This window comes from Barbus barbus (genome assembly GCF_936440315.1).
Source record: "Barbus barbus genome assembly, chromosome: 47".
NCBI lineage: Eukaryota > Metazoa > Chordata > Actinopteri > Cypriniformes > Cyprinidae > Barbus > Barbus barbus.
In genome coordinates, this window is record NC_136725.1 from 5,383,993 (window position 1) to 5,411,889 (window position 27,897).

The window sequence follows — 27,897 nt, forward strand, 5'->3', positions numbered from 1 at the left end:
CGGTCCAAATTTCTGTTCGTCTTGTTGGTCACGGTAACCCCGCCCCCAGCCCCTGACGCAAGCGGTTCTTCCTTCTAGCCCAGCAATGTTTTGGTGCTACTTACGAACCGCTTTTCCTGTTTCGGAGCTGGTGCTTTGGGTGTCGAAAAACAAAGAACTGGTTTGAAACTAGGCTCTGGCTCCGAACCAGCACTGGAACTGCCTTGGTGGAAAAGGGGTATCTGAGGGCAGTCCAGCCTCGGTGGAAACTGGCCCTCTCCTCTTCTTTTCTGTGCTGGGATCAGGATGGCTTCTGTGACTCAGGGTCCAATGTCACTCTGGGGCAGGGGCTCTGGTGTTTAGGAAACGGGTAACATTTAGCTGTCTGAGGACGCTGTTGGAGCCCAGTGTTCCCTGCATGAGGTGTCCACCTCGCGGCGTGATATTTGCAACGTCACTGTGGAAATTTGGTCTAGGAAATGCTCTTTGAAATCACAGGATGGCCGCTGTCGGGGCTCTTCTACGGCGAGTAGCAGGCTTTGAGCTTCTTCTTCAGTCCAGCAAGGAGATGATCTAAATCAGTGGTTTTCAAACCTTTCCTGCAAGCACCCCAGCCCTGCACATTTTATATGTCGCCCTTGCCAGACACAATTCAGGTCTTGCAGTCTCTACGAGCTGATGAGTTGAATCAGGTGTGTCTGATAAGGGACAGGGTTGAAGACCTCTGCTCTACTCTACAGAATAATTGCAACACGTGTTTAAAGCAATAAGATACTTTTTTGTTCTTTGTATTATTTCCAAATATTTAAGACAAAAAATTTAATAAACCATGTACATAATTTGAAACTATTTTTATTAGCCAAATTCAAGCAAAAATACATTTTACTATATAGTATCATAAAATGTAAGCATCAAATGCTTGTTCTGAAAATCAAAGCTAATAAAGTTAATGAATACGTTCTTTAATTATACTGTGGAGATTAAAAATCATGTTTGATTAGAGCTGGAGCTGAACTTTGCCGGACAGTCGATCGCCAGGAACAGGATTGGGCTCCCCTGATGTACATCATGTCATGTAAGGCAGGAGATGGTAGAGTGAGTGATCATATCACAGCTTAGGCTTCATCATGGCCATCATCTTCTCCAGTTTGATGGCAAGCCCCATGTCACCCTTAATCTTCAGCTTTCCAGACATGAACGCCATAGTGGGCTTTAACTTCCCTATTGAAAAAGAACATGGTTTTCATCAGTGCTTCAATTTTTTATTGAAATATTTTTTATAGAGGGTTTCAAAAAAACCTCTATGATCCACTTATGTAAGTAGTGTGTAAAAGTGCATCAGCGAGACTTTTTCTACCTTCGAACATCTTGATGAAGTCTGAACTGTCCAGTGTCATGAAGACATCAGCTTTGACAGGTGGTTCCCCACTGCCAGCACTTCCTGCATCATTCTTCAGATCAATGTACCAGACTCCAGCATGATCACCTGTCAATCATGCCAGTAAACATTAATACAACACCAACTTGATGGGAGGGACATATGCAGCTTGTCTCTTTTCAGACAGGGGTCTCCAACCCTGCTCCTGGAGAGCTACCGTCCTGCACAGAGCAGCTCCAAACCAAATTAAACACGCCTGAACCAGCTAATCCAGGTGTTCAGGGTTACCTGATAATTACAGGCAGGTGTGGTGGAGCAAGGTTAGAACTAAAGTTTGCAGGACAGGTAATGGTAGTTTATGACACAGCCATGATTTATGATTTGATATTGCTAGTCAGAAATAAGTAATATTTGGGGCTGGGACACAATTATTCTATAAAACCTTTAATTGGACAAAACTGAGATACACCTGAGAGTCCAACATGATATTTTCAATATGAAATACTGTACATTTTAATTTATATTTGCGGTTGCATATTTCTATTAAATCATAATTCAATAAAAAGTTAAAAGTATGACATACTAAGTCATATTTATCAGGTGAAAAGTTTAAATTGACATAAGAAGTCATAATGACTTACATTGAAAAATTGGAAATTGACATGCTAAGTCATAATTATGAGAAGTCAAGGAGCTTGTAAGTCAGCAATGACTTCTCATAATTTAGATTTTTAGTCAGAATGAGCTTGTAAAGTCAGAAATTACTCATAATATTCATTTTTCCATCATATAATTATGACTTGACATCTCGTCATTTTGACTTTACCTCAGAATTTTGACTTTACCTCATAATGACTATCTCACAATTTTGACTTTTTGTCCTAGTTATGAGATAAAAAGTGACAATACGTTTGTAAATCAGCAATGACAATCTCATAATTTTGACTTTTGTGCGGCATAATTAAGATTTGTCATAATTATGATTTACCAAAGCATGTTTTATTTCTTATGTGGCAGAAACAGGCTTCCATACCCTATAGCTTAATATTCAGTAGAACAAAACAGGAGACATTTTGAAGAGTGTTTTAACAGACATTGTCTAAAAGCCATAGAATTTTAATTACCTGTTAAATCGAATCTGTACACTCCTTGTGTTTTTTTCACTATATCTGGACTGAGAATTCCTCTGATTGTGTTGAACAAGTCAGAAACAGGTCCCGTGGCAGCAGAATCTGCACTTTTGAAAGCTGGAGTGGCACCTGAAGAGAGACTTAAAATATTGGAACTAACTGAGACGTCTGCTGAAGTATGCTTGGAAATGAATGGAAATGTGCTGGTTATGCCTCATAACTCACCATGCTCCTCCATTTGCCTGGCTAGATCCTCTGGCTTTTGATCCAAGAAAAAGTCAGGTAGCAATGGATGTGCTGTGTCGACATTCATAGTTTAGTATGTCAGAAATGTTATGTTATTGTATACAGGGTCTAAAAAAATAACTCTGAAATAACTTTTATACAAACCATATTACCGTTAATCATAATTATTGAAGAGAAAAATGTGATATTACCTTTATTCATAATTATTGAAAAGAAAAATGTGTTAATTTATCATTTTAACATGAAATATTAATATTGAATAAACAACCTGGCTCAACAGCATACACATTAAAGTCCTTAACGCCCTCCATCCTGAGAATGTCCTCATCAATGATAAACTGTCCCGTGAAGCTGGTGGGTTGTTTAAAGATGGAGTAGGCAGCATCAGCCACGATCTCCACCTTCCTGCACTGTTTACCAATCCCAGAACCACCCAACATGTCCATTAATGTCGTCTGGATGGCTGAAGGTAGATGATGCAACAAGACTAATTGAGTTATCATTGTTGATTTTGATTAATTTTCAATTCCAATTCACAGCATGTTTCAAAATACATACTGCTCCAAAGCTTTGGATATCAATAAAAGTGAAACAACGGTACCATTTTCACAAGAGAACATCCTTTCAGCTTCCTGTTGTTCATTTGCATACAGCGCCACAAATACACTCGTTTACATTTATGCATTTGGCAGATGTTTTATCCAAAGCGACAATGCAATCAAGGTATATATTTACATTTAGCTTATAGTAGCAGTTAATTTTGGTACTAGTTTAGCTATTATTCGTTTAGTTTAGTTAAACTAGAATGATCAATGTTATTTAATCAGTTAACATTTATTTTGTTTCGAGCAATTCATTTTTTGGTAACACTGTAAGTGTCCTTGTACCACCTGCTACATGTACTTACTATTATAATAACAATTAATTATGTATAATTTCATGCAAGTAACCCTAAGCCAAATCCTAACCCTAACTATATAGTAAGTACATGTAGTTAATTAATATCACTCAGTACTTAAATGTATAATTATACTGTAAAAAGGACACCTTAAAATGAAGTTTAACCAATTTGTTTAAGCTTCAGTTAATAATAATAACCCTGGGAATGATTTTATCCTTTTAGAATCGATTTGATTGTAAAAGTGGCCATTACGTTTCCCTATAGTTTATTATTCAGTGGAATATTGTAATGAAATAAGTAGATTTTCACTCTTTTCCATGCAGTTACAATAAGAGCTTACTGGAACTTTCAAGCTTTAAAAAAAGACACAAAACATAATAAAACAATCACATGTGACTGCTTGACATGCGAGAACAACTCTCATTGGTTCTTCAGAAGATGAACAAATAAGAGCTCCATAAATGTGCCTTGATCAGTGTTTATATGTGAGTAAAAGCCTAAACTCATCCATTTATTAAATATAATAATTGGATTAAACTGCTTGATTCACCATTAACAATATCTTCAGTACTGTTTCAAAGATTTTATGAGCTTGGAATGACATGATGGTAGAGTAAATGACGACAGAATTTTGGGTGAACTATCACTTTAATATTCAACTCCTTTGTAGGATTTTAGTAGATATTTATTACAGAATTCAGACTCTGCAATATCTACTTATGCATTAATGATCTCTAAATTGTATAATTTAATGACTGATGCAGGAAAGCCATTACCTGTCTTGGGCCATAAGGCATTAACAGCGATAGATCCCCTGAACTCTTCAGCCATTCCAAGTACACACATGGACATGCCATACTTTGCCATGGTGTACGCTACACAGGCACAGCGGAAAACAAGATCAGCGTCATTATTATTGAATAAATGTTCAGTGATGGTCTGAAACCATAGGCCTAGAGCACTGAATGTAAGAACGCTCTTGCGCTCACCCGTGTGGTTTTTGAACCAGATGGGATTGAGGTTTAGAGGTGGGCTGAGGTTAAGTATGTGAGGGTTCTTGCTCTTCAGAAGATGTGGAATGCAGAGTTTAGACCTGCAATGAAAACAGTGGCCACAGTTAGAAGAATATTGTGGGTTCAAAGCAAGCTAACAAGCTGTCGATTAACATAGAAAATAATTCTGTCATTTATTGTGATAAATACTCACGTCAGGTACGTTCCCCTGAGATTGATGCCTAGCATAAGGTCCACTTTCTTCATTGGAGTGTCCAGAGTTCCTGTTAAATTGATGGCACCGGCATTGTTGACCAATATGTCAATCCCTGTCAACAGAACCACACAAGATTAAAGACAAATTACGAACCTGAGTGCTCAAAATTTGAGCTATATAAAATACTGTAACTCACCTCCAAATTTCTCCACAGCTTGTTCCACGGCTTCATTGATCTGCTTCTCATCACGAACGTCTACGATGCACGGCAGTGCTTTCCCTCCAGCAGCTTCAACTATCAAACAGACGTTAATTAGTCATAGGCTTATAACATATTTAGCTATTTTTAGCATTACATCACATGCTCACCAATGGATCCTCTGCAGTGAATGGGTGCCGTCAAAATGAGAGTCCAAACAGCTCATAAAAACATTCCCTATTGTCTCTCACATCAAAATCCTCCAACATATTTGTTTAGAGCTATTTTTGGACTGATTTCTCTTATATTTGATTTATTTCAAATGTTTGATATGTAATATGTTATGTGCATATTTATCTTCTGATTCAAACGGGATTTCTTTTTCACTTATTTTAGCCAGAAGCAATGATTTGGAAAGCCTTAATGATGCATTTGTTTCTTACAAACATGCAGGTTTTGGCTTCACAAGATGTTAACTGATGGACCGGAGTGGTGTGGATTACTGTGATGTTTTTATCAGCTGTTTGGACTCTCATTCTGACGGCACCCATTCACTGCAGAGCATCCAACTCATCTCCATCTTGGATATCATGAGGCAAATTTTCATTTCTGCACAAACTTTTAATTAAATTATAAAAGTTGCTGTTTTTACTGTATATTGATCAAATAAGCCTTGGTGAGCGTAAGAGACTTCTTTCAGAATTGCTTTGCTTTGTGGCATGGTGCATGATCATGATCATTTTAGAAGATGGGTACTGTGCGTTGTGGTGATGCACATGGTCAACAACAATACTGTAATAGGCTGCACCATTCAAGTGATGATTGGTTGGTAATAACAGGCCATTGGCCGTTAATCAAAGCAACAATGAACAGCATGAATCCATGGCCTTCTGACAACAGTCCAGACGGGTGGCGTAATGGTGTCAGGAATAATTTCTTGGCACACTTTAGGCCTGGTGACACAGATCAATTTTCACATCAATGCTATACAACAATAAATACATTGCATGGAAGACCAAATCATCAGCAATGCATTCACTGCTGGTGGCTCTCTCTCTTCAGGATTATGGGTAATGTGTAAATAAACTGGGAATTTAGTTTTTTTAAAAACTATACAAAACTCAAATGTGTTTATTAAGTTAATTAGCAATAAATAGAAATCAATTTCTCTATAAAGACAATGAATGGGATTTTTACTTTTGAATTTTCCTCTCTGTAGTGTCCAATTCTAAAGGTAAGTAAGAGCAACTGAGTCCTGCGCTCACTCTCTGCAGCAGCTGTGTAGATGGTGCCCGGCAGTTTGGGGTGAGGATCAGCGGTTTTGGCAGCGATGACCACATTGGCTCCGTCCCGTGCAGCTTTGAGAGCAATGGCCTTGCCAATACCTCGACTCGCTCCGGTAATGAAGATGGTATATCCTGCCAGCTTCCTAAAATGAATGCATAATCATATAACAATCCAATCATAATCAATGCACTATACAAACAGAGACGGATAGGCAAAACAATTAATCAGAGATGGATATATATCTGTGGATATAATCATATTAGTATCTTATCTAAAGTATTGTGACTGATTCAGTCATTTTTTTACCTGCCATTCATATTGAAAACAGATTTTTTTATTTTAAAATGAAAATGCACTCACCTGTTTAACAAGGTCACAGAGGCTCTTATACATATAACCTTATTTTTATTGATTGATTGAACTTTTGTTGTCCATGTTGTCCTGTCTCATGAAGCACTGATGTATATCAATGTTAATCACGTGTTTTTGTTTTGGCATTCTGTGACGGCTGCGCATAGGAAACTAGGGTAAAGGTCAAATTAATAAAAATACTATAAACATACCATAATAGCGGGAAATATGTTTCTATAATCTGCTGAAGTCGGGTTTAACAGTTAAATTAACTACGTTAAATGCAAAGTTTAACAACACACTCGTAGGCCATTCAAGACACAGCTATCATTGCGCTTAAATAAGCTCGTATAAAACAAGTATTTTAATACTAGTCAACAGCTTGATTCATTTAAAGTGCACTAAAACAAAACACACAGGCTAAGCAGCAAGAATGAGACAAACTCACCCTGTGTTCTGCAACATTGTGGCTCCTGTACTGTGTCTGGTCTGATATGGAAACGGAATGCGTGTAATATTAAACTCAACACGTCGCCTATTGAGCAAGCCAAAGACCTCCAGATGAAAAGCTCGGTAAAGTTTGCAAGATATTGACAGATTCGACTTTTCCGGATCAATAACTCGCGAGCAAATCGTTTTTAATACACAAATGACGCCTCTTTTTTTTTAGTGATGTAGAAAGCAAGGTTTCCTCAAAACAAGGTTTCATCCGCTCTGTATAAAATACATTGATCTAAATGCGCTGGCGTCTGAGAGACAAGTCCTAAGGGACCGTCTGCAAAGTGCCAAACGCGAATTGTTTTTACTAATAACATACTCAATAACTTTACACTAACGCACACCAAATTCAGTTCACACGTCACTGCTCTCCTGATGGTTGTACTTCAAAATTTATTTAGAAAATAAATGTTTTTGCATATTTTCTATAATTGTTCATTAAGACAAAAATGGTAATAACTTCATAACAACATAACTTCATGATGTAATAAAATTACTTAAATTATTAGCTTTGGTTCCACACAGTACAAACATGTTATTTCAACTCAGATACCTAATGCAGGATGTGCATAACTGAATTGAGTCAACTCAACTACATTTAAACATTGATATAACTACTTTGAATTAATTGACTTTTCAGTTAACTGTAGGATGTAATAGCACATAATGAAAATTATGTGCTATTACATCCAGCAGGAGAGCAGTGATGTGTGGACTGAATATGGTGAAAGTACAGTGTGTTACAGTAAAGTTATTAACAATATTTCATAATAAAAATTAATAGAAAATGTGCCAAAGGAATTACTTTCAAAATGAGTGTTGTAGTATAACCAGCAGGAGAGCAGTGATGTGTGAATTGAATTGAATTGAATTTTGACACTACAGTGCGTTAGTGTAAAGTTATTGAGTATGTTTTTAGTAAAAACAATTCGCGTTTGACACTTTGCAGACGGTCCCTTAGGACTTGTCTCTCAGACGCCAGCGCATTTAGATCAATGTATTTTATACAGAGCGGATTATTATTAAAAAATAATAATGCGATAAAAGATCAAATACTCAGCAAACAACAAAAACATTGGAGAATGGAAAGGAAAATTGGAAAGGGATTGCTCATAAATAATACAACAAATACTTTATTAATTGCTGTGTTATTCAAAGAGTCTCTTGTATTGTTAATATAATGCATTATTTCACTAAATAGCATAATGAAATGCGTTATTTTATTTTAAGCTATTATGAGATTGTAATAATAGCTTTTATTTACCCTTTACTTGTAAACAAATAAACGATGTTAGCGATAAATTAGCAAGGAAATGCAACTTTTTATGATTATATGCATATTCACACAAACAATATAGGCTACTAAGCCATTTTTATTCACTGTATTGTTCAAATCGTGTACAAAATTAAATAGAAAGACAAATGAATGCATGTATATTAAAATCCCTTAAAACAAGAATTATGTAGTGGTTAAAATAAATAAATAAATAAAATGATTTATTATCAATAATACATGTTTTGTATTTCTACAAATGAAAACTACAATCTCTTTCTCATTCTCTGTATTCATTTAGCCAGTTTATTCCCTATCTCCCTCTAGTGTACACTTTATCATCTGAATACAACTCGTGGCAATACACATAATATTTCAATAAATGATTTACCCGGTTTTGCATTTTTATTTCCTTGTTTTCCATTTTTATTTATATATTTATTTTCCATTTCCCCGTGTTGCCTACACCCTGATGTTTGTCATCTCTTATCACTTATATTATTGTTCCTAATAATTTTCTTAACTTTTTTCCCATATCAATGTGCGGTTGTTTCAAGAGCACAATATATATTGTATTTGGAATATATTTATTTTTATTGCTTTATTATTGTACTGTTAAATATATTATTTATCACATTTATTTATTCATCCATTTATCGTTTTTATTTATTTAAAGTAAATATACTTAATTATGTATCCATTTATTTCATAAGTTATTTATTTAGCCTATTTGTTAGAATAATATATTTATTTTAAACAAATGTATTTATTTAGTTTGATAACATTTTTCATTATTGTTTTTTCCACTTTGAACTTCTCCACAGACCCAATATGTTATATCCCTTTGTGGCCCTCTGGGGGACCCAGGAACCGGGTTAAAGCTTCCTGGTATGAACTACTGTATTAAAATTTCAGCTGATTCAATGCATTGGAATAGTTTACATGTAGGCTTCTTACACAGTACTGTTTTGTGACACACACACACACACACACACACGTTGGTTTTTGTGGTTTATGGGGACTCTCCATAGGCGTAATGGTTTTTATACTGAACAAACTGTGTGTGCTATTGCCCTACACCAACCCTACACCTAAACTTAGCCCTCACAGGAGACTTTGTGCATTTTTAGATTTTCAAAAAAACACCATTTAGTATGTTTTTTAAGCCTTTTGAATTACGGGGACATAGGCAGTGTCCTCATAAACCACCTTCATATTGTAATACCTCTGTCATACCCATGTCATTATACAAATTTGTGTCCTCATAAACCACATAAACATGCACACACACACACACACACTCACACACACTCCATGTAGGCACAAGACTGCAGCTCAGCCGGTCCAACAAGTGAAACAAGTTCTTACACGCTTCAGGTACAGAGAAAATAACATCTTCACTGCTGTCCTGATACGACAAGCCTCATTATTTAAAAACAAACGGGGACATAATAATGTATTAATTAATAATGCAATGCACCAGAATGCTTGGAATGGTTAATAATGAGTTTGTGCAAGTGTCGAGCTCTTAAAGCTCTCCCCCAAGGACCATTACCCTAATTATTAAATATATTAAAAATGATCCTCCACAGAGCTCCTAGTGTCAACAAATGATCCCAAACACGACACGCGCTGGGCTTGAAAACAGCGGGCGCGCGCAACTTATTGTCATCGCGCGCCATAGCGAACTCTATATTGGTGTTTTCAACAAAACGTCCAGCAAACAAAAATATTACGCGGTTCTCCAAAGGTGTGTCTGCTGAAAGAGGAGGCCATTTTGTACAGAGAAGCGTCTGTACATGTGTGTGTGTGTTCGCGTCAGGAGCAGGAAGTGTGTGCGCGAGCCTTTGTGCCTGAGAGTGTATTTGTGTTGGGAGTCGAACTGTAACAGCAGCACCCTTTCTTCATTTCCCCGTGCTTGCATTGTTATTTCACCTCGCCTCTGTTTTGCTCTGTGCAATGGATGGGTATGTGAGTTTCTAGTGTCTTATTTTCCTATCGCGCGCTTGTTCAGTTGTTCTTGTATTGAAGTGTTGCATTATTGTGTGATGATAATAATGGCATGGGAGGAAAAGTGGGGGAGGGAGCAAACGTGTAAACTGCTGCTTGTTTTTCTTTTCAAATGCAATTAGAAATACTGTCAAGTGACAGTCTCTTACTTTACATTTTGTTTAGGCTTGTGTTAAAATGATGATGCACGTCGCTAATAGGTTAACACTGATCTTCGGTTAATGTTGTTGAGATGCGAAATATGGGCGTATAGCACTGAATATAGCATGATCAAAGTTAGATTCAAGGAAGTGGGTTTGTTTAGAATTTATATTATGTTGTTTTGCTGCTAGCTTTTGTTATACAAGCACTCCTCGTTTGCGTTCAAACCTTGCTCTTCTGTATACGCGGCATGATTTCGAGGTAAACAGATTGGTGAAGTGGTAAGAATGAAGGAAATAAGAGCTCCTCATGTGCTGCTGCCATTTTAAAGCCGTGAAGGGGCGTTTCTGAAGCGAATCTGTCTAGAAACAGTGTTTCCTGGCGCTAAGCGCGAGCGCTTTCATCCTCCGACGCTCTGAAGTGGGGTTTATGTGAGGATTGTAAAAGAATAACGCGATATTCGTCTTTATATCGCGATATTACGTTTGGCGACTTTTGCACAGCTAGCGCGTCGCGATAAACAGCGCGCTCCCATTGTACGCGCGACTGCGCGTGCGTTTTATTAATCGTTTACCTTATATATATATATATATATATATATATATATATATATATATATGTGTGTGGTGTTGTTTGGTGTGCTTAGCTGTCATTGTTTACACTCCTGTGCACAGATCAGATTTTACTCACTTATTGTTGCTTTACTTGTCCTTTTTAGTGACTCGTTTCGTGGAATCGGTTCTTTCGAACGGTTCGTTTCAACAAATCAGTTCAATGATTCTCTACGTCACGCGGTCCCTGGTGTGTTTCACGCTTTTACTGTTGCTTATTATTTGGTTTTATTAAAATATCATATAATATGCAATTACAATACGTGGCTCAGTTCACTCAGGGTGTAGTTTTGCATGTTTTATTGATTCAAACAGGCTCATATGCATGTTAATAAAACTGTCATTGGGTCATAAGCATATTCCTGTATGTTTTATTCTGAACAGTAACTGTGTGTTGCATTATATAAACCCTCAGTGATTGATTCTCAACTTGCAAATAAATGAAAGTCATCATGGGCTGTGTCCGAAATCACTCCATTATTCACCATTTCCTTCATGAATCCAGTAATATTGAATGAGTGATTGAAAACAATCGAGTGAATTATACTTTGCAAGGCAAAAGTGCTGTAGATGCCATTTTCCTCAATTAATTTGACACCACACAGTGCATACTAGCTGTTGAGTGTACATCTGTTGTACACTCGTTAACAAGGTGCATTATGGGATTGATTGAGTGCATTTGATAATGTTCCCTATGGTTTGAGGAGCTTCTCGCTGCAGCCCACAAGGTCCAGGGGGCGTGGTTGGATCCAGATCCAACTCCTCCCACCTTACGTTTACCTAAACCTACCCATCTCCACGCCCTGATCCCTAAACCCACCCATCTCCACCCCTAAACCTACCCATCTCCACCCCTTAACATACCCATCTCCACGCCCTGATCCCTAAACCCACCCATCTCCACCACTAAACCTACCCATCTCCACCCCTTAACATACCCATCTCCACCCCTAAACCTACCCATCTCCACCCTTTAACCTACCCATCTCCACCCCTTAACCTACCCATCTCCACCCCTAATCCTACCCATCTCCACACCTTAACCAACCCATCTCCACCCCTAAACCTACCCATCGCCACCCCTTAACCTACCCATCTCCAGCCCTAATCCTACCCATCTCCACCCCTTAACCTACCCATCTCCACCCCTACACCTACCCATCTCCACCCCTACACCTACCCATCTCCACCCCTTAACCTACCCATCTCCACCCCTACACCTACCCATCGCCACCCTTTAACCTACCCATCGCCACCCCTAAACCTACCCATCTCCACCCCTTAACCTACCCATCTCCACCCCTAAACCTACCAATATGATGTCACACTTGGATGTGGGCGGGGTTGAATGTCCACCGCAGGATGCAGCGAGCCCTACTTGTATGGTTTTGAACACCTCAAATAGTGCACTACATTAAGGTATAGGTGGCAATTTGGTCTGTGAGTTGTTGACTCTTTCACCAATTCCTGAAAGAATCAATTATAGTGAAACGGTTCAAATGATTCATCAAAAAGATCGGACTCAACATAAAGGACTTGTTCAGGAATCGCTAGTAAAACATGATTATATCGAAAGGGTTATTCCACACCTTGAATTACGCAAGTTATGGTTTTGTTTTGGTTAATGCTGAAGTGTCTCAATGTCTAAGCTCGTGAAAACTTCTCACGTTGTTCACACAGAACAGCAGCAGTTTCCTATAATAGCACTACACCTTTCAGACTTTTTAGCGTGCTTATCTTTCCCACAGTAAATTTTGTAGTACAGTATACTTACTAATGCATATAAAGTGCTATTGCAGTGCTGCAGAAGCGAAAGCATTAGATAATTGTGTATTTCCACACTCCCTGGGGATTTCTACCATCAAACAACTCCCACATCTCCCCAGTGTGGGGATTACAATCTGCTTCTGAAAGACTGAATGCCCATTTCTCACTTTGCCTCAGTGTCTCTCATTGGCTTTTAATAAATGTGGAAGCTTTAGGTGTCCACCTGGTATTGAGGGCTTCGGTTTGTGTTACTTCAATTATAACAGAGTCCTGATATCAGCCAACTGTGATGCAATGGAACAGAGCGCAGCTAGACAAACCTAATTTGATTGAGGGCTTGTTTTCATAAACAATTGAATATAGACTACAAATCATGTTGTTTGTAATCTTAATACAAAAAGTGCTTGGGAAATGTTTGACATGCAGCTCTATACTGTAGAATGACTAACCAGTCAGATTTTAAAACAGAAGTAAGGAGAAAAAAGGAAGGTAGTTGCTGAAATTCTACTTTTGAAACTGGTTGCAGCAGAGTTATTTAGGTTAAGTGCTATAGCCGAGCTTCAGTAGAGGCCTGTGTTTGTGTGTCATGGCCAACTAAGGCTTTGTGATATAGTGATGTAATTTAGAAATAAATTAGCTGATTTCTGTCTGACCTGCATCCACATTCCAAGTGCCCTCTAACCTAAATCATCCACCTTGTTGAGGTAATGTCTGAATTGTACTTGAGAGATGTTGCCCTGTGGGCTGTAAACTGGCTCGACCAGTCGTCAACAGAATGCCCAATGCCCTCAGTTTAAAAAGGTGTAGTTATTGTGCTCAAAACAAATCAATATTTGTGGGTTTTGAGCATGGAAACATGATTTAGCATTCATTAGAATTTATTAAAATAACATTTGAATCTGTTTAGAGTGAACACGAATCTCAAAGAAAGTTATTTTTTGTCATTTGTCCACTAAAATAAAGAAAAATATGAAATTATATTTTGCATAAAGAAAATTATGCCTATATTAGGAGGACCATTGCAATGTTTTTGTGCATTTAACCCCACAATTCCTATTCCTGTAATACAAAAAATACACTATATTGTATGTATGTAAAATAGAATTTAATCAGAATTACACACCTTGAATTGCACAAGTTGGTTATGCTTTTTGAATAATTCTGAAGTGCCTCATATTCTAGGCTCAAGAAAACTTTGAAAATACAGAAAATGCATATTTTAGGATCATTAATATTATTTTGCATTGTCATATTATTTTCATGACAATTAAGTGCATTTAACCACCAATCCTCATTCCTGTAATATAAAATATAAAAGTGTATATTTTATTCACATTACAATGGCTGTTTTCTTCAATATTTTTTCTTTACAGTCATTTTATTTATTAAAAATAAGCTTTTTATTGGATTTTGTTCTGAAATATTCATTTCTTTACAGTTTTTGTGAGCTTCCTCCAAACAATGCACTATTTTTTTCACTGTTGCACAAAAAAGACTTTAGCCTTCTGTCCCACATGAATTAGAAATGATCGCTCCTACTGTTCATTATACTGCATCGTAACCCAATCACAATAGCTCCAAAATGGAAACCGTGTGATGGGCACTTTGCTGCCTCGTGTGGGAGATTCATTTAAGACATATCACTTTTAAACTAATGTTGTCTTCAGGAGGAAATGTTTCATCCTGTCAGTATCCTCCTGATAAGTCTGAGCTGCGATAATTAGGCAAAGTGTGGGGTGCAGGAATAACTAGCAGCATGATAGCTGAGACTTCTCTCAAACCCTTGTGAGATGTTGATAAAGTTCCCCTGCTAGATTGTGGTGAGTTACATCATGAGCTTTATGCCATACTTCCTGCATAACGAGGCCTGAAAAAAAAACATGTGTACAGCAGAATACCTGTCATACTCTCTATTGCATGAAGGCTTTCACGTTTATCTCAAGATCTTGCCTCATTGAAATGTTTGATATTTTGACGTGAGCCTCTTTCTTTAATTCCAAGAATGGCAAATCTCCTAACACACTTAAAAATAAAGGTTCTTTATTAGCATTTATGGTTCCAAGAGGAACGTTTAACATCCATGGAATCTTTACATTGCAACAAATGTTTTTTATAGTGAAAAAAGGTTCTTTAGATAATTAAAATGTTCTTTACACCCAGAAAAACAAGGGTCTTTTAAGAACTGTTCACTGAAAGGTTTTTTGTGAACCAAAAATGCCAATAAGATCCTATTTGGAATGTATTATAGAATACAGAACTCTATAAAGGTTCCAAATAGGGGTTTTTGTAGCCATGCAAAAGAAGACCAATTTTTGGTTCCTCAAAGAACCTTTCAACGAACAGTTCTTAAAAGAACCATGTTTTTAGTTGGAAGAACATTTGAATAATCTACAAGAAACTTTTGTTGCAATGGAAAGTTTTCTTGGATGTTAAAAGCTGTTCATGGAACCATCACTGCCAATAAGGAACCTTATTTTTTAAGTGTAATAACAGTGTAAATAAGTGTAAGGGTAATAACAATAAATGTAAAATATAATACAAAAGGCTCATGTTGATGATACGGTGCTACATGTATTTTTCTAATATAATATGAGACTTTAAGTGTGTTTTTATGGAAATCGGACAAACAGCTTAGGTTTCAGAGTTATTTGTAAAAATGTATTGTAGCGCGTATCTAAATTTCGTTATGCTTGGCTATTCAGATTTGACATTATAAGTTGATGAAATTTGATTGGCTGCTGACAGCCATGTTTGTTAGTAGTGATATAACATAGTGATAATTGAATATGGATATAGAATAGCTCATTACCATTTCCCAAAGAAGATACATATCAATTTGATTTATCATACAACTGTGGAATTATAAGGATTTTATTTTTTCAGTTGTAGCGCCCCCTTTAGGCAGAATTCGACCCAACTTGGCATAAATCCTCAGACTGTCCAGTTGTCTATTCATGCCAAATTTCGTGAAGTTTGGACTTTGCATTCGGCAGATAGGACAGTTTGTTATAATGCGCAATGCTAGACCAATTCATTTGATTATATCTTCTCAACGCATTGATTGTATCTTTTGATTACATTTTAAAAAACATTGCCAAAACATAGATAGTAGTGGGTAGATGGGATTTCTGATCATCCTCTCACTCTCAAAAGTTGTTCCAATGCTGTATTGAGCTTTTCTTCTGTTGAACACAAAAGAAGATTTTTTGTAGAATATTAGTAACCAAAAGTTAATTGTAGCCATTGACTTCCATAGTATTTTTTCCCTGCATATTTTGGAAGTCAGTGCCTACCGCCAAATGTTTGGTTACCAAGATTTGCTCGGTCACTAGATATCGGACCCCTCATTCAATGCAAGTAGGCCCAATTTGCCAAGCAAAAAATCAGAGTCCGATCTTTTCTTATTTTGAGGTATCGTTCGTCACCGTGGGGGATGATTGAAATCGGGAAGTTTAATTCAATGACAAATAAGATCAGGCTATTCAAAACAGCATCTACACCTGTGAGTCACAGGCTACAGCCCATGAACATACAAAGCACGGCAGGAAATGAGTGCTTATCAGGCATCGGCTTCTCCTTGTCCATGTAATCAAACTCTTTTGAACATGGAAGACACAAACTGATCCTAGATCAGTGCTTTTATTGCAAGGCGATTTATTCAATGTAAAGAATTGGCATTATATGTAGGTCAGAACAGAAGGTTACAGTGCTGGACTTTACCGCTAGATCTGAGACGAGAATGGAGAAGGCTCTTGTCTTATTTTATTAAGGCCTAGAGCATAACAGAGAAAAACATTGTCATGTGATGGTTGGCCTCACAGGGATCAGAGACCTTATGAAGATCTGAAAGCTACTGGTCTATTTTTATTGTCGGCATGTGAAAATGACGATGCAGCTTTGTGATAGCACATTTATTTTAAGTGTAAACACGCATCTTATAGCTGACCTGTGTTTTAAGTGGTCTTTTAAGTGGTACTTATTAAACCTTGTTTCACACCGCATGCCGAATCAGCACATGTATATTTCACCGCTTGTATTAGGCGGTAACAGTGTTCAACATCACTGGGTTAGCCGAGTGGTGAAAACAAACCCCTAACCACATTACAATGGTCCACAACACATCAACATGGTGACAAGTTTTGAAAACAATCTAGTGTAGTCTTTTAGGTCAACAACATGATGCATATTTAGTTTGGTCCAAATCTATAACTTTATATTAAAAAGCAATTCTTACATGACTTCCCTGTTCTATGAAGAGCATGTTTATAATTTCCGAAGTAAAATTTATTTTGATATTTTTGGGCACATAAAGTCCAAAATGTCTTAAAACTGTCCTGATATTATAATAATAATAGTAATGCTTATTAATAATTTGAAAACTTCCAAATCAAAGTTATGTGTTGCAACCAGCATGTAGAAAAATGCTGGGGAAAAAATATATAAAATAACAATTTATATCTTGTTAGATTAGTAAAATGTCATGTGGTGTGACTCCCCAAAATGTGATTATATTTATGAATCAATAATTCACCATATTTGTAAAAAATACTTTTACCTTGAAAAATAGATTTTAAAAATGTTTTTGAAAATAATGAATTAGATGTGTAGACTCGCATGTATTTAAGATGGTAGGAAAATATATTTTTACTTGATGGTTACACCAGATGACATTTTTAAAACTGACATAAATCTATACAAATCTTTCCTTTTCTTTATCTTGGACCCTTTTTGACCCTTTTGCAATATCACAGTAGACATGCATGTGGCATGGCTCAACTGAAATTGAGTTTAGCCTTAAATGTCACGTTTGCCAGCTTCTTTGTCAAATTACCATCATTCTAGTCTTGAACTGAGACATAACCCAACCTTCACACAATTTGACAGTTATGGTTAGTTTGGACTATATAAAATCTTGTGTAAATATTGAATGCTGCTGTTTATAACTGCTTCCCAGAGTGCATATGTTTACATTTTCACAGGTATCTAAATTAAAAGATGTTCGGCCTGTTCAGATTCAAATGCTGTGCCATTGTTCCTCAGCTGTGCAGAATTTCAAATATACCAACGTTTTTCCTGGATTTCAGTAGGAAGGCGACATGTTTCGCCCACTCACATGTCTGCCATATGGACACTACCCTCATTTCCACACATACTACACCGCTTCTTTCCTTTCTAAACGGCACTGTTTGATCTGAGAATGCATGATGTTTACTAGCTGTTTTCATCATTTCCAGCAGTTCTTTCTAACATTCAGCTAATTGTCGGCACTTGATCTCATCCATTTGAGCTTGTCCATGTTTGTGTTTCTAAGAGTCAGTAGAATGTCTTTTCTGTTTAGCTAAGGGAATTATTTAATAAGACCCTCTGTAATCTTGGCAAAGAGCTTTGGAATGATTTTCATGAGTGTTTTCTCCAAGTGCTTGACACAAACACAAAAGACAAAAAGAACCACAGCACTGTTTTAAAGGTATAACGTACTCAATAGTGTTTGCTAAGGCAAGCATCACTATTACTATTGCTTTTGGTTTTTGGCAAACACAAACACCAGTCACATTTTCTTCAATGTAGAATGTAGTATGGCCAAATTGATCAGTGTTGCTGGAGAGTACAGTACTTCCTTGTCTTCATTTATTGCACTTCCTGTACACTGCAGGATCAGGAGAGCGATGGCCCAATGTGTCATTCTTGACACTTTCTTGAAATTTCTATCATAAAAAGCTGCTCTTAAACATCACATGACATGACATTTTTATTTTTCGTGCATTAGATATATTGGTTATTCCACTTAATGCCAAAGCAACGATTTTAACTTTAATAATCTTTCATCAGATTGTAATAACTTGCTCTGCCCTTTAATACAATGTAATCAAGTTATTTAGGCCTATTGTTTAAAGATTTGTCATGTAAAAGCCACTTTTCACCATCCAGTCAATTCCTGATTAATAAAATCAAGCTTTATTTTGTTTAATGTCCTGTTTTGCTCCGAAACGTATCACATTGTGGAAGTAAAATGGTTGTGAACAAATGCCTTGTTCCCCTGCCATCAACCAAGCATGACCCTTTGACCCAATACGATCCAGCTTATGTGCAGCGGGAAATGCTACTTACTTTTTCAGAGTTTGCTCATTCAAAGGTTGTCTTTGGTCTCACATCATAGATTGCACTCACACATTATAATGATTGATGCAGAAAAAAATTATGTGGAGACAAGCAACAATGGCTTTTGTCAGAGAGTTCCTTATTTTGTTACCATGAATAATGGCAGCATGTAAAACCAGCTCCTGTGCGTCTGTATGTTGACAAATCAGTGAACAGGCGCTTTTGAATATGTTTATCATACTGTAAATTGTTTAATAAACAGTAGTCGAACATGAAAATTCTGTCATCTTATATTCATCCAAACCTGTATGACGTTCTTTCTTCCATGGAACACAAAAGAAGATATTTTGAAGAAAGTTTTTTCCATACAGCAAAACCTTAGGATTTCAAGCTCCATATGACTCTTGTGCAAATTCAGTATCTTCTGAATGCTAGCTTTGTGAAATCCTCATAAAATATGCTTTAGAAAACCTGGAATGTGAGTCATGGATTACTTTCATGGTATTTCTATGGTGTTATTTTGTCTTTTTTGCAGCTTGACAGCCCCTGCTTTTTTTTGTATGGAAAAGAGCAGCATGAACATTTCTCAAAACATCTTCATTTGTGGTAAACAGTATTTAGAATCACATAAGTATAGGTACATTTGAACAAACCCTTTAAAGCATGTTTTGAAAGAGTTCCCATTTTGTCAATGCTAGACAGTCATATCGAGGTCATTTTTCCCAAGTTCGTCCTACAGTCTCTGCTCAGGTGAGGTGTTCATCTTGTAATGGAACGCCATGCTTTCCATCCATCCTGAGGAGGATTATAGCAAGAGACGTTGTTGACGTCTGGCAAAATCCCCGGCTTCCTGTGTGTGTTTCGGCATTTGTAGATTCAGGTGAAAGGTGAAGCACTTTACATTATCTAAACAGCTGATGTATGTGCACGAGTGTGTTGCCTTTATGAGGGTTAGCAGAGCTGTTTAATATATTATGAGGTGAATAAATAGCGTTGAAAACTATCAGCTGTTCTCATTCAGGGTTAATGTTGGAGCATTTATGAAAGTAATGCATTGTCACCTAGTGTGGAGGTTTAAGGCATTAACGCTTCTCTGCAGTTCAAATTACACAGGTTTCCCACCGAAGTGCATTTATTTAACAGTTAAAAGCCACTCAAAGCACCGAGAGAGAAGAGCTTCTATTTCCGTCTGTGCTATGCTGTGTTATGAGATGAATGGCGTTTTTCCACTGGTGGTGAGAAACCATAATTGTGTGCCTGTGACATTTTGGCTATAGGCTATAGGGCTCATTTATAAAACATTTTTATGCCAGCCATTTGTAAAACCATTCTTGAGTAAATTTTCATGTTAAATTCATTAACAGCAAATTATAAAAAAAATGCTTTTGTGAACAATTTAGAAATACTACTAGCATACTGAATACTGAACAGTCTATACTGCCTACTAGGTTTTAAAACTCGTGTGCAATATTTAGAAAGATAAACAATTCAAACTCATTGAATTTAAGTGAATGTGTGCCGTCAGAATGTCCAAACAGCTGATAAAAGCATCACAGTAATCCACGCCACTCCAGTCCATCAATTAATGTCTTGCAAAGCAAAAAGTTATGTGTTTGTAAGAAACAAATCCATCATGAAGACATTTTAAACATGCAGCTTTTCACTTTATAAGACGTTAATTGTTGGACTGGAGTGGTGTGGATTACTGTGATGTTTTTATCAGCTGTTTGGACTCTCATTCTGACGGCACCCATTCACTGCAGAGCATCCATTGGTGAGTAAGTGATATAATGCTGAATTTCTCCAAAATATTCTCCAAAAACGTATTTACATCTCGGATGGCCTGACGATGACTACATTTTCAGCAAATTTTCATTTTTGGGTGAACTATTCTTTTACCTCTTGGCAACCTGATCAAATATTGCGTCAATGAATAGATTTTTAATATTATGGTTGATTTTACAGTTTAATTCGTCAAACTGCAAATGGAAGGTCAAGTTGAGTGCATTGCATTGTGGGATACAATATTCCATTCAGTGTGATCTGTTGTATACTGCACATTTTAGCAAATGTAGTACATTAAGTATTCTATGCATACAAAATATACATACTGCAGAAATACTACAGTATGTGTAGTATGATAGATTGGTAGTATGTTATAGTAAAAGTTGTTTCTTCTAACTGGAGGGATGCTTGGGAATGAATCAGTAGTGAAGTATGTGGCAAACACAGCCCAGAGTAAATTACAGGGACTAGATTTAGAGGGGTTGACCACGGAAGACACAACCCCCCGTCTCCCCCCACCCCGTCCCCGTCTCCCCCAGCGCAAATCCCTACCAGTCTGCCAAACTCAGGCGCAACAGATGCCGTTTGGCTAACCAGAGCATCATGTCTGAAGCCTCAAACTGGTTCGCCCAATTCGATGAGCTTTCCACTGATGTTTTAGGCTTGTAAAACTCACATCAAATGTCATATGCCCATGTGTTCTATAATTATGCCAATATCCCATTATTCACAAGCATCCAGTATGAAAAAAGAAAGCATGTATTGTCAAAACATGACTCAGCCTGTTGAAAAAACTCAATAGCAGAGGATGGCGCTCTCATTTTTTCCAAACGCTAAGCTCCCTTAAATGATGGTGGGAAAATCCCAAATGCCTAGTTTTTCTCCATTTTTGGCAGCAGTCTAGAGCTACTGCCCCTTCTTTTGCTCTTGCCTAGAAAGGGTGCATGCTATTAAACCAGAGATGCTGTCACTGGAAGTCTTTCAAATATCCTTCCAAAAACTGTTGCTGACACCATTGAATTTTCTCTGACAAAACAGCAGAGCAATTGACACAACATTATTGGCTGTCGACTTGACTGAAGAGCCCAGTAAGATGGCAATGATTTTTTTTCTTCATAACCTGAACACAAAACAAACCATTTCAAATTCAAATTTAAACAAACAAGCATCATATATAAGTAAATGGTGTTTTTTTTTTTAAATAAATCTATTAATTTATTAAAAAATACATTATAAATGCAATGCCATATTCGTTTTAATAATATACGGTTCTGTCTCCCAACTACCATCACACCAAGAGACCTCTCCCCTCCGTCACCCATTTTCTTGTGACCGTTTTGTGTTGGGTTAATTCTGTGAAGAATGCCACAGTCATATGACTAGAAAATCCTGTTATTTCTTTTTATCATCAGTTCCCACAAACAGTTGCTTTTTTTATGCTGTAAAATCAGTTTTTATTGCCAGAGTCCATCTGTATTTGTATATTTTGTAATACCTGCAAAGTCAGACCTTGAAGGTATTATGAAGAACTTCTCACTGCTACTTCATCATTGATCCTGTAGAGTAAATTGTTTTTTTTTTTGCTATTTCAGCAGATGCCATTCTTTTTTGTCAGCAGGTATGAGCTTGCAGGCCTTCTGTTGGCCCAGTATTTCAAGTATTTCAAAACTAAGTCGATTTTTACATTTTCTGGAGAACATTTGAGTTTAGACATGCAGAACTCATTGGCCTGATACAAAGGTGTTGCCAGTGTAACTACCCTGTTCTGAATGGTATTAAGTTTGTTATTATGCAGTTGCTAGTGTGTTCTGGGTAATATCTAGTTGGTTTCCTCCTGACACAAGTCAAAAAAGATCCTATTCCTAAGTCTCTACGATATTCTGGTCTCTAGATATGAATCTGAATCCTTTTTTTTTTTTTTTTCAATTTATCAACCGCCAGGTGAAAATCATAAATGTCCATGAATGGTAATCATAAATTTGCTTTATGTTTTGAAGCATTATTCATATCTATAGTAGTGTTGTCAAAAGCACCGACCACGATACCAGTCGGTACTGAAATTTTAAAAACGCCCATTTCCCGCTAACGTTTGAGTGCTGTTGAGTGGATTCTTAATCACAGCTGATTGGAGCTCAAATGTTAGCAGGAAATGGACATTTTTAAAATTTCAGTACCGACTGTATAACACAATAACAACAACAACAGTACAAGTAGCTACATGCAAGGTGGCTAAAGGCCCGGGTATACTTCTCTTTCTGCATTTTGTTTAATCTTGTGCACAGCCGCGTCAAAGTATACTCAACTGCGGATGAGCGCGGACGGACGAGTTCAAACATGCGCAGTGCCACCTAATTGGCTCGTTCCGTCTCAACATTAACCTCTCATCTGCACTGTTGTACATGGACCATCCACTGTCACAAAAATTGGGCAAAAATAAAAAATAAATATATATGTATGGAGTAGACAGGAAGTGAGAGGGGGGAGGGATTCGAACTCGGGACACCCGTAACTCTACAGCGTTATATGTCCACACACTGCCCACTAGGCTATCGAGCCAACAACAGAATGATATTGTACGTAGGTGTGGATGGTAATATAATTATTGTTATAGTTATCTTTATAGTTATCATTCTCGGTGTGAACAATCCTTTAAAGGGCCATTCACACCAAAAATGACAATTTTAATGACAACTAAAATATAAAGTTTTAATAATCATCCTAATTCTATGAAAATAGTGTAGTCCACACCACAACTATAATGAAACCAATACAGGAACGCTATTTTCGGAATCGCTTTCAGAACGATTTTTTTCAAACTGAGAAACGAATCAGAATCAGAATCAACCTGACTTTAAAGAGCTTGAGCATTTAAAGCGGCAGATGACAAAACTGCTGTGCACTTATAATAAACAAAACGTTAACCTCTGTTAGTGTGCATGCTAATATATTTGTCGTTCTTTGTGTGAACGGTTCACTCAGTGTCCTTATGATGCAATTTTTGCCTTCAGAAGTGTCCGCGTGCAGCCCAATTTTTGTGACCGAGTGGATGGTTCATGTACAACTGCGCAGACGCGAGGTTAATGTTGAGACGGAACGAGCCAATTAGGTGGTACTGCGCATGTTTGAGCTCGTCCATCCGCGCTCCTCTGCGGTTGAGTATACTTTGATGCGGCTGTGCACGAGACTAAACAGAATGCAGAAAGTGAAGTATACCCGGGCCTTTAGCCACCTTGTATGTACTTGTCAGTGTGAATGTCTGGTGTTGTTGTTGTGTCTCCAGTAGTTGTTGTTCAGTGTCCTTTATTGTTCGACTTTGAAACAACAGCCCGGGCCAGTGTTGCCACCTTGTGGACAAACAAATGACTACAAAAACATTCAAGGCTCATGTGTGAGCTGAGTGTACAGAGTATGTGGAAAATCTGAACAAATTGTGCACCTACCCTATCGTACGCATAGGGTAACCAACAAATACTTTGTAGTTTTTAAGGATACTTTGGATATGTGTTGCACCACAGATAACTTGTTGAGTGTGTCTGTCCGTCATGCTGCTCTGTTACCGTAGAGGCTTCAGTATATTGACTGCTGAGCATTGTTAGCGCTCTGTTGGCATTCTGGTCTCCACTAGCGGCCTGTGTTTTGGCTAGCAGGGCTGGGAGACGGGCAGAGAGGGCTGTTGTTCTGCTGTACTCCTGTGTTTCACCCAAAGATCTCCCTCCTTCTTCCTCACCTCACTTCTCATCTGTGAGGAATGAGAACTATGCAGTATCCCGGATGAACCTGGCTCCCACGTCGCTTCGCCGCGTGTTTCTCTTCCGCCCTGTGAGGGAAGCTTTCTTTGCTGGACCAGAAGCTTTGCCTTTTAATGATTTGATTCAACATGTGACTCACAGCTTGTAATGGTGTTCATGTGAAATGTTTACCTAGCTAGTTAGTTTGTAGATGTTTGGTTATGTCCTCATGAGTTTTGAGTGAACCAAAAACATTTACTTTAGGGGGTTTTAGATATTAGATTTTGTTTTCTGGTTGAATGTTTACATACAGCTACTTTCCACAACAGTGGACTGAGTAAGACTGAAGTAAGCAAATTTCACAAGTAGTTACAAAGAAACAGCAAGTACCATTGAATTAAAGGGGAAATTTTAACATCCAAAAACAGAAATGGTAATTTCTTGTAAAACATACTCCAATTGTTTTATTTACAACTTCGGAATTTGTTTTACAGTGTGTAATGTTCTGGGCTATATTCCCCAAAAGCATCATAAGCCTAGGTACATCGTAGACCCATTGCCACCAATGGAGTTACGATCAACTTACGCTTACAATGCTTTTGGGAAACGCAGCCCTGGTTGGTTTCCAAGGGGTTGCTATGTGGTTAATAAGACGTTTAGAGTTGTTTTAGCATGTTGCAATGCTGTGCTTTAGTCTGTTCACACAGAATGAGTTTTTGCGTTTCACTGCAATGCTTTTCCATCGTTTTTCAATGTAAACACAAGCTAGACAATGGAAGCCTGTTTCCAACATGGGATAAAAATTTCAAAAAGGTAATTGCGACTGTGAGAATCGTTTAATTGTGAATTTTGAGGGGGAAAAAAATCATAATTGTAAGATAAAATTCACAATTACCTTTTTTATTGTTTATTTTGTGGTGAAAACAAAAAAAGTGAGATATAAACTTGGAATTACCTAGCGGTAATTGGGTTTGAAAAGATCTCAAGTTCCCTTCCCTCATACAATGAAAGACCCCATTGACTTTCATTGTTTCAACTGTTTTTGTCCATACATTCTTCAAAATATCTTCTTTTGCGTTTCACAGAAGAAAGAAAGCCACACAGGTTTAGAACAACACAAGGATGAGTATTTTTTTAATCATTGTTAGTTCAGCAGTATTAGAGGAAATGCAGCTTTACAGCGACACAACATCCAAGTCTCTTTAACATGTAAAAAACACAGATTGAGACAAACTGGACCCTCAATTTTTGTGGTATATGTCTTTTTACGACATATAGCTGTATGCGTTTCTGAGTGTTGGTTATCTGGCTGCAGTGAATTCATGTTGACTTGCTCCAGCGTCAGGGTCAGGTAATAAAGCCGGGCTGACAGAACATCTCAGCGTTCTGGTTTCTGCGCTCTCCCCCACAGACGCTGCAGCTCAGGTAAAAGGCAGGCTGGGTTTGATGGGATCATATGGCCGCTCCTATCTGGCCTCACTGTCAGCTGGGCTGGTTTCAGTTCTCTCCTCTTTATTACCTCCCTACAATATTAAAGGGAAATGGACACCGGTCTGGCCCTCCCCACAGTAACATGAGTTTGCAGTTCCTCTTTCTTTTTTGTCTTGCTGTTATCCGTTCTGTTTTGTTTATTATAGCGAGATCAAGGTTAGAGCTGAGTGCAAACCTGACAGCTGAGAGTTTTACTCGTTTTTGGTAAATCTCACAAAAACAGGACCAGGTTGCATTTGCATTTTGCATAAAGAAAATGAAACCTGACATTATTTTCATGACAGTTAACTTAAGGCATGTTTCACCCACAGATTTTCATTACCACAATGCATGCAAATGCACTGTAAAAAAAATATGTTTGATTATTGGAGTACATTTTACAGGAAAGTAGGATTTCAGTTTGTCTACTTCAAAATGGCATATTTAACTCTTAACAACTTGGTGTTTCTTTGTGATTCTGAAATTTAATAGAAATTTCTGAGTGAAAATTGATTCTACACCAATTTTTTCATGGAGTTTATCTATTATTTTCAATGAAAATTCTCATTAGATTCTTACTACTTGCCATATTTTTTGGTTTCTTATTTAAATAAGTAAAAACAAAAGGAATACAACAAACAGTACCTTGCTTTATTAATACGTTACAATTTAATATAGCATTTTTTTCATTGCAGTAATGAGAATGGATTTTTTTCTTGTATTATGGGAATGAAAATATGTTTTTCCTGTAAAACTATTTTTAATGATAAAAGGACTTTCTCTGCTCTCATCTCTGCTAGACTACCCATTAAAAACTTTGGGGGAAAAACAACCTTTAGGCATATATATGCATCTCTTTTGGAGGACTAAAAATATTGATGACTCATCTTGCACACAGAGGCGTGTACAAATCATTATCCAATCAAATTCTGTCTAGAATTAGCATGCTCCTCCCTCCTTCCTGTCGATATGAAACAGGAAATAAAATCATGGGGTCATGAAAATAGAAGATGCAATGCAAAATATCCTATATTTGCATAGACTTTAAATGCGATTTCTTATTTCTTTCTTTTATTTTTCATGTTAAATAAACGTTTTTGCCAGGTTTCTCATAAAACATGCCAAAATCTTCAAAAAAACATCAAGAACGCCGAGCAGGAAGTGAATACTCATTAGCTGGTGTTGATTGACTTTCCTGTTTTCTCTCAGTTCTGACAGCATCTGAGGTGTGACATGATGTAGACTAGATGGATATCAGTCCCTGAACTATCCCCACAACAGAGAAAACCTAACAAAGAGCCCATAGTTTGAATCCAAGGACTCTTTTTTTAATACATTTCATCCTGCGCATGATAGTGAACAGCGGAGACCCCAAACCCTACCTTTCCCCCCTACTGGAGGTCTTTCACTTCCCTCCAGAGAGTATCGGCAGGCAGATTTGGGGAGGTTTGGTGTGTAGAAGTGTCTATGAACCACCAAAACAACTTCAGCTCACCTGTATCCTTGAAATACAGACTGTGCAATTCCTTGATTTCTTGTTTTGGGATGTGTAGATCATTCAGCTGGCTTGCTACATTTCATAGAGAAAGAAATTATTAATTGAATTATAATTCTGGATCTGGCTGCTTTTCTTGAAAATAATCTCACAGACAATTTTCACTAGATGTGTCAGACCCAGCATGTTGCGGCAAATGCAGACATGTTGAAATATCACTGCTGGTTTGATGTTAATTTTACCTGAGGTAAAATTCTCCTTGCCTGCCATTGTCAGACCCCTTAAAAATGTAATGTGGTAAGAGATTTCCTTTACTGTGGACCTGTATGTGATGTTATAC

At 37.3% G+C, this 27,897-nt stretch overlaps 2 protein-coding genes across 5 annotated transcripts in view; one reads left to right on the forward strand and one right to left on the reverse strand.

Annotated features, from left to right (window-relative positions):
- Positions 1 to 815: 815 nt before the first annotated feature.
- Positions 816 to 7,435, reverse strand: LOC306865522 (hydroxysteroid dehydrogenase-like protein 2). Its single transcript, XM_079410177.1, has 11 exons — positions 7,129 to 7,435; positions 6,308 to 6,471; positions 5,040 to 5,138; positions 4,841 to 4,955; positions 4,624 to 4,727; positions 4,411 to 4,509; positions 3,002 to 3,196; positions 2,713 to 2,784; positions 2,482 to 2,616; positions 1,337 to 1,465; positions 816 to 1,200 (listed from the first exon to the last, which is right to left on the reverse strand). Exons 1-11 carry the CDS (start codon positions 7,143 to 7,145, stop codon positions 1,088 to 1,090), a joined length of 1,242 nt encoding a protein of 413 aa, XP_079266303.1. The 5' UTR covers positions 7,146 to 7,435; the 3' UTR covers positions 816 to 1,087.
- Positions 7,436 to 9,744: 2,309 nt separating this feature from the next.
- ptbp3 (polypyrimidine tract binding protein 3) overlaps positions 9,745 to 27,897 on the forward strand; it is a 62,532-nt gene continuing 44,379 nt past the window's right edge. Inside the window, exon 1 of one of the 4 annotated variants that reach the window (XM_079410181.1) lies at positions 9,745 to 9,828. Coding sequence is in view for 3 of the 4 variants with exons in the window: in XM_079410178.1 (XP_079266304.1) it covers positions 10,251 to 10,418 (168 nt within the window). In the remaining variant the exon portion in view is untranslated. Of the gene's footprint in view, positions 9,829 to 10,051; positions 10,423 to 27,897 lie in introns of those variants that run through there. The other 3 variants (XM_079410182.1, XM_079410178.1, XM_079410179.1) reach the window with 3 other exon arrangements.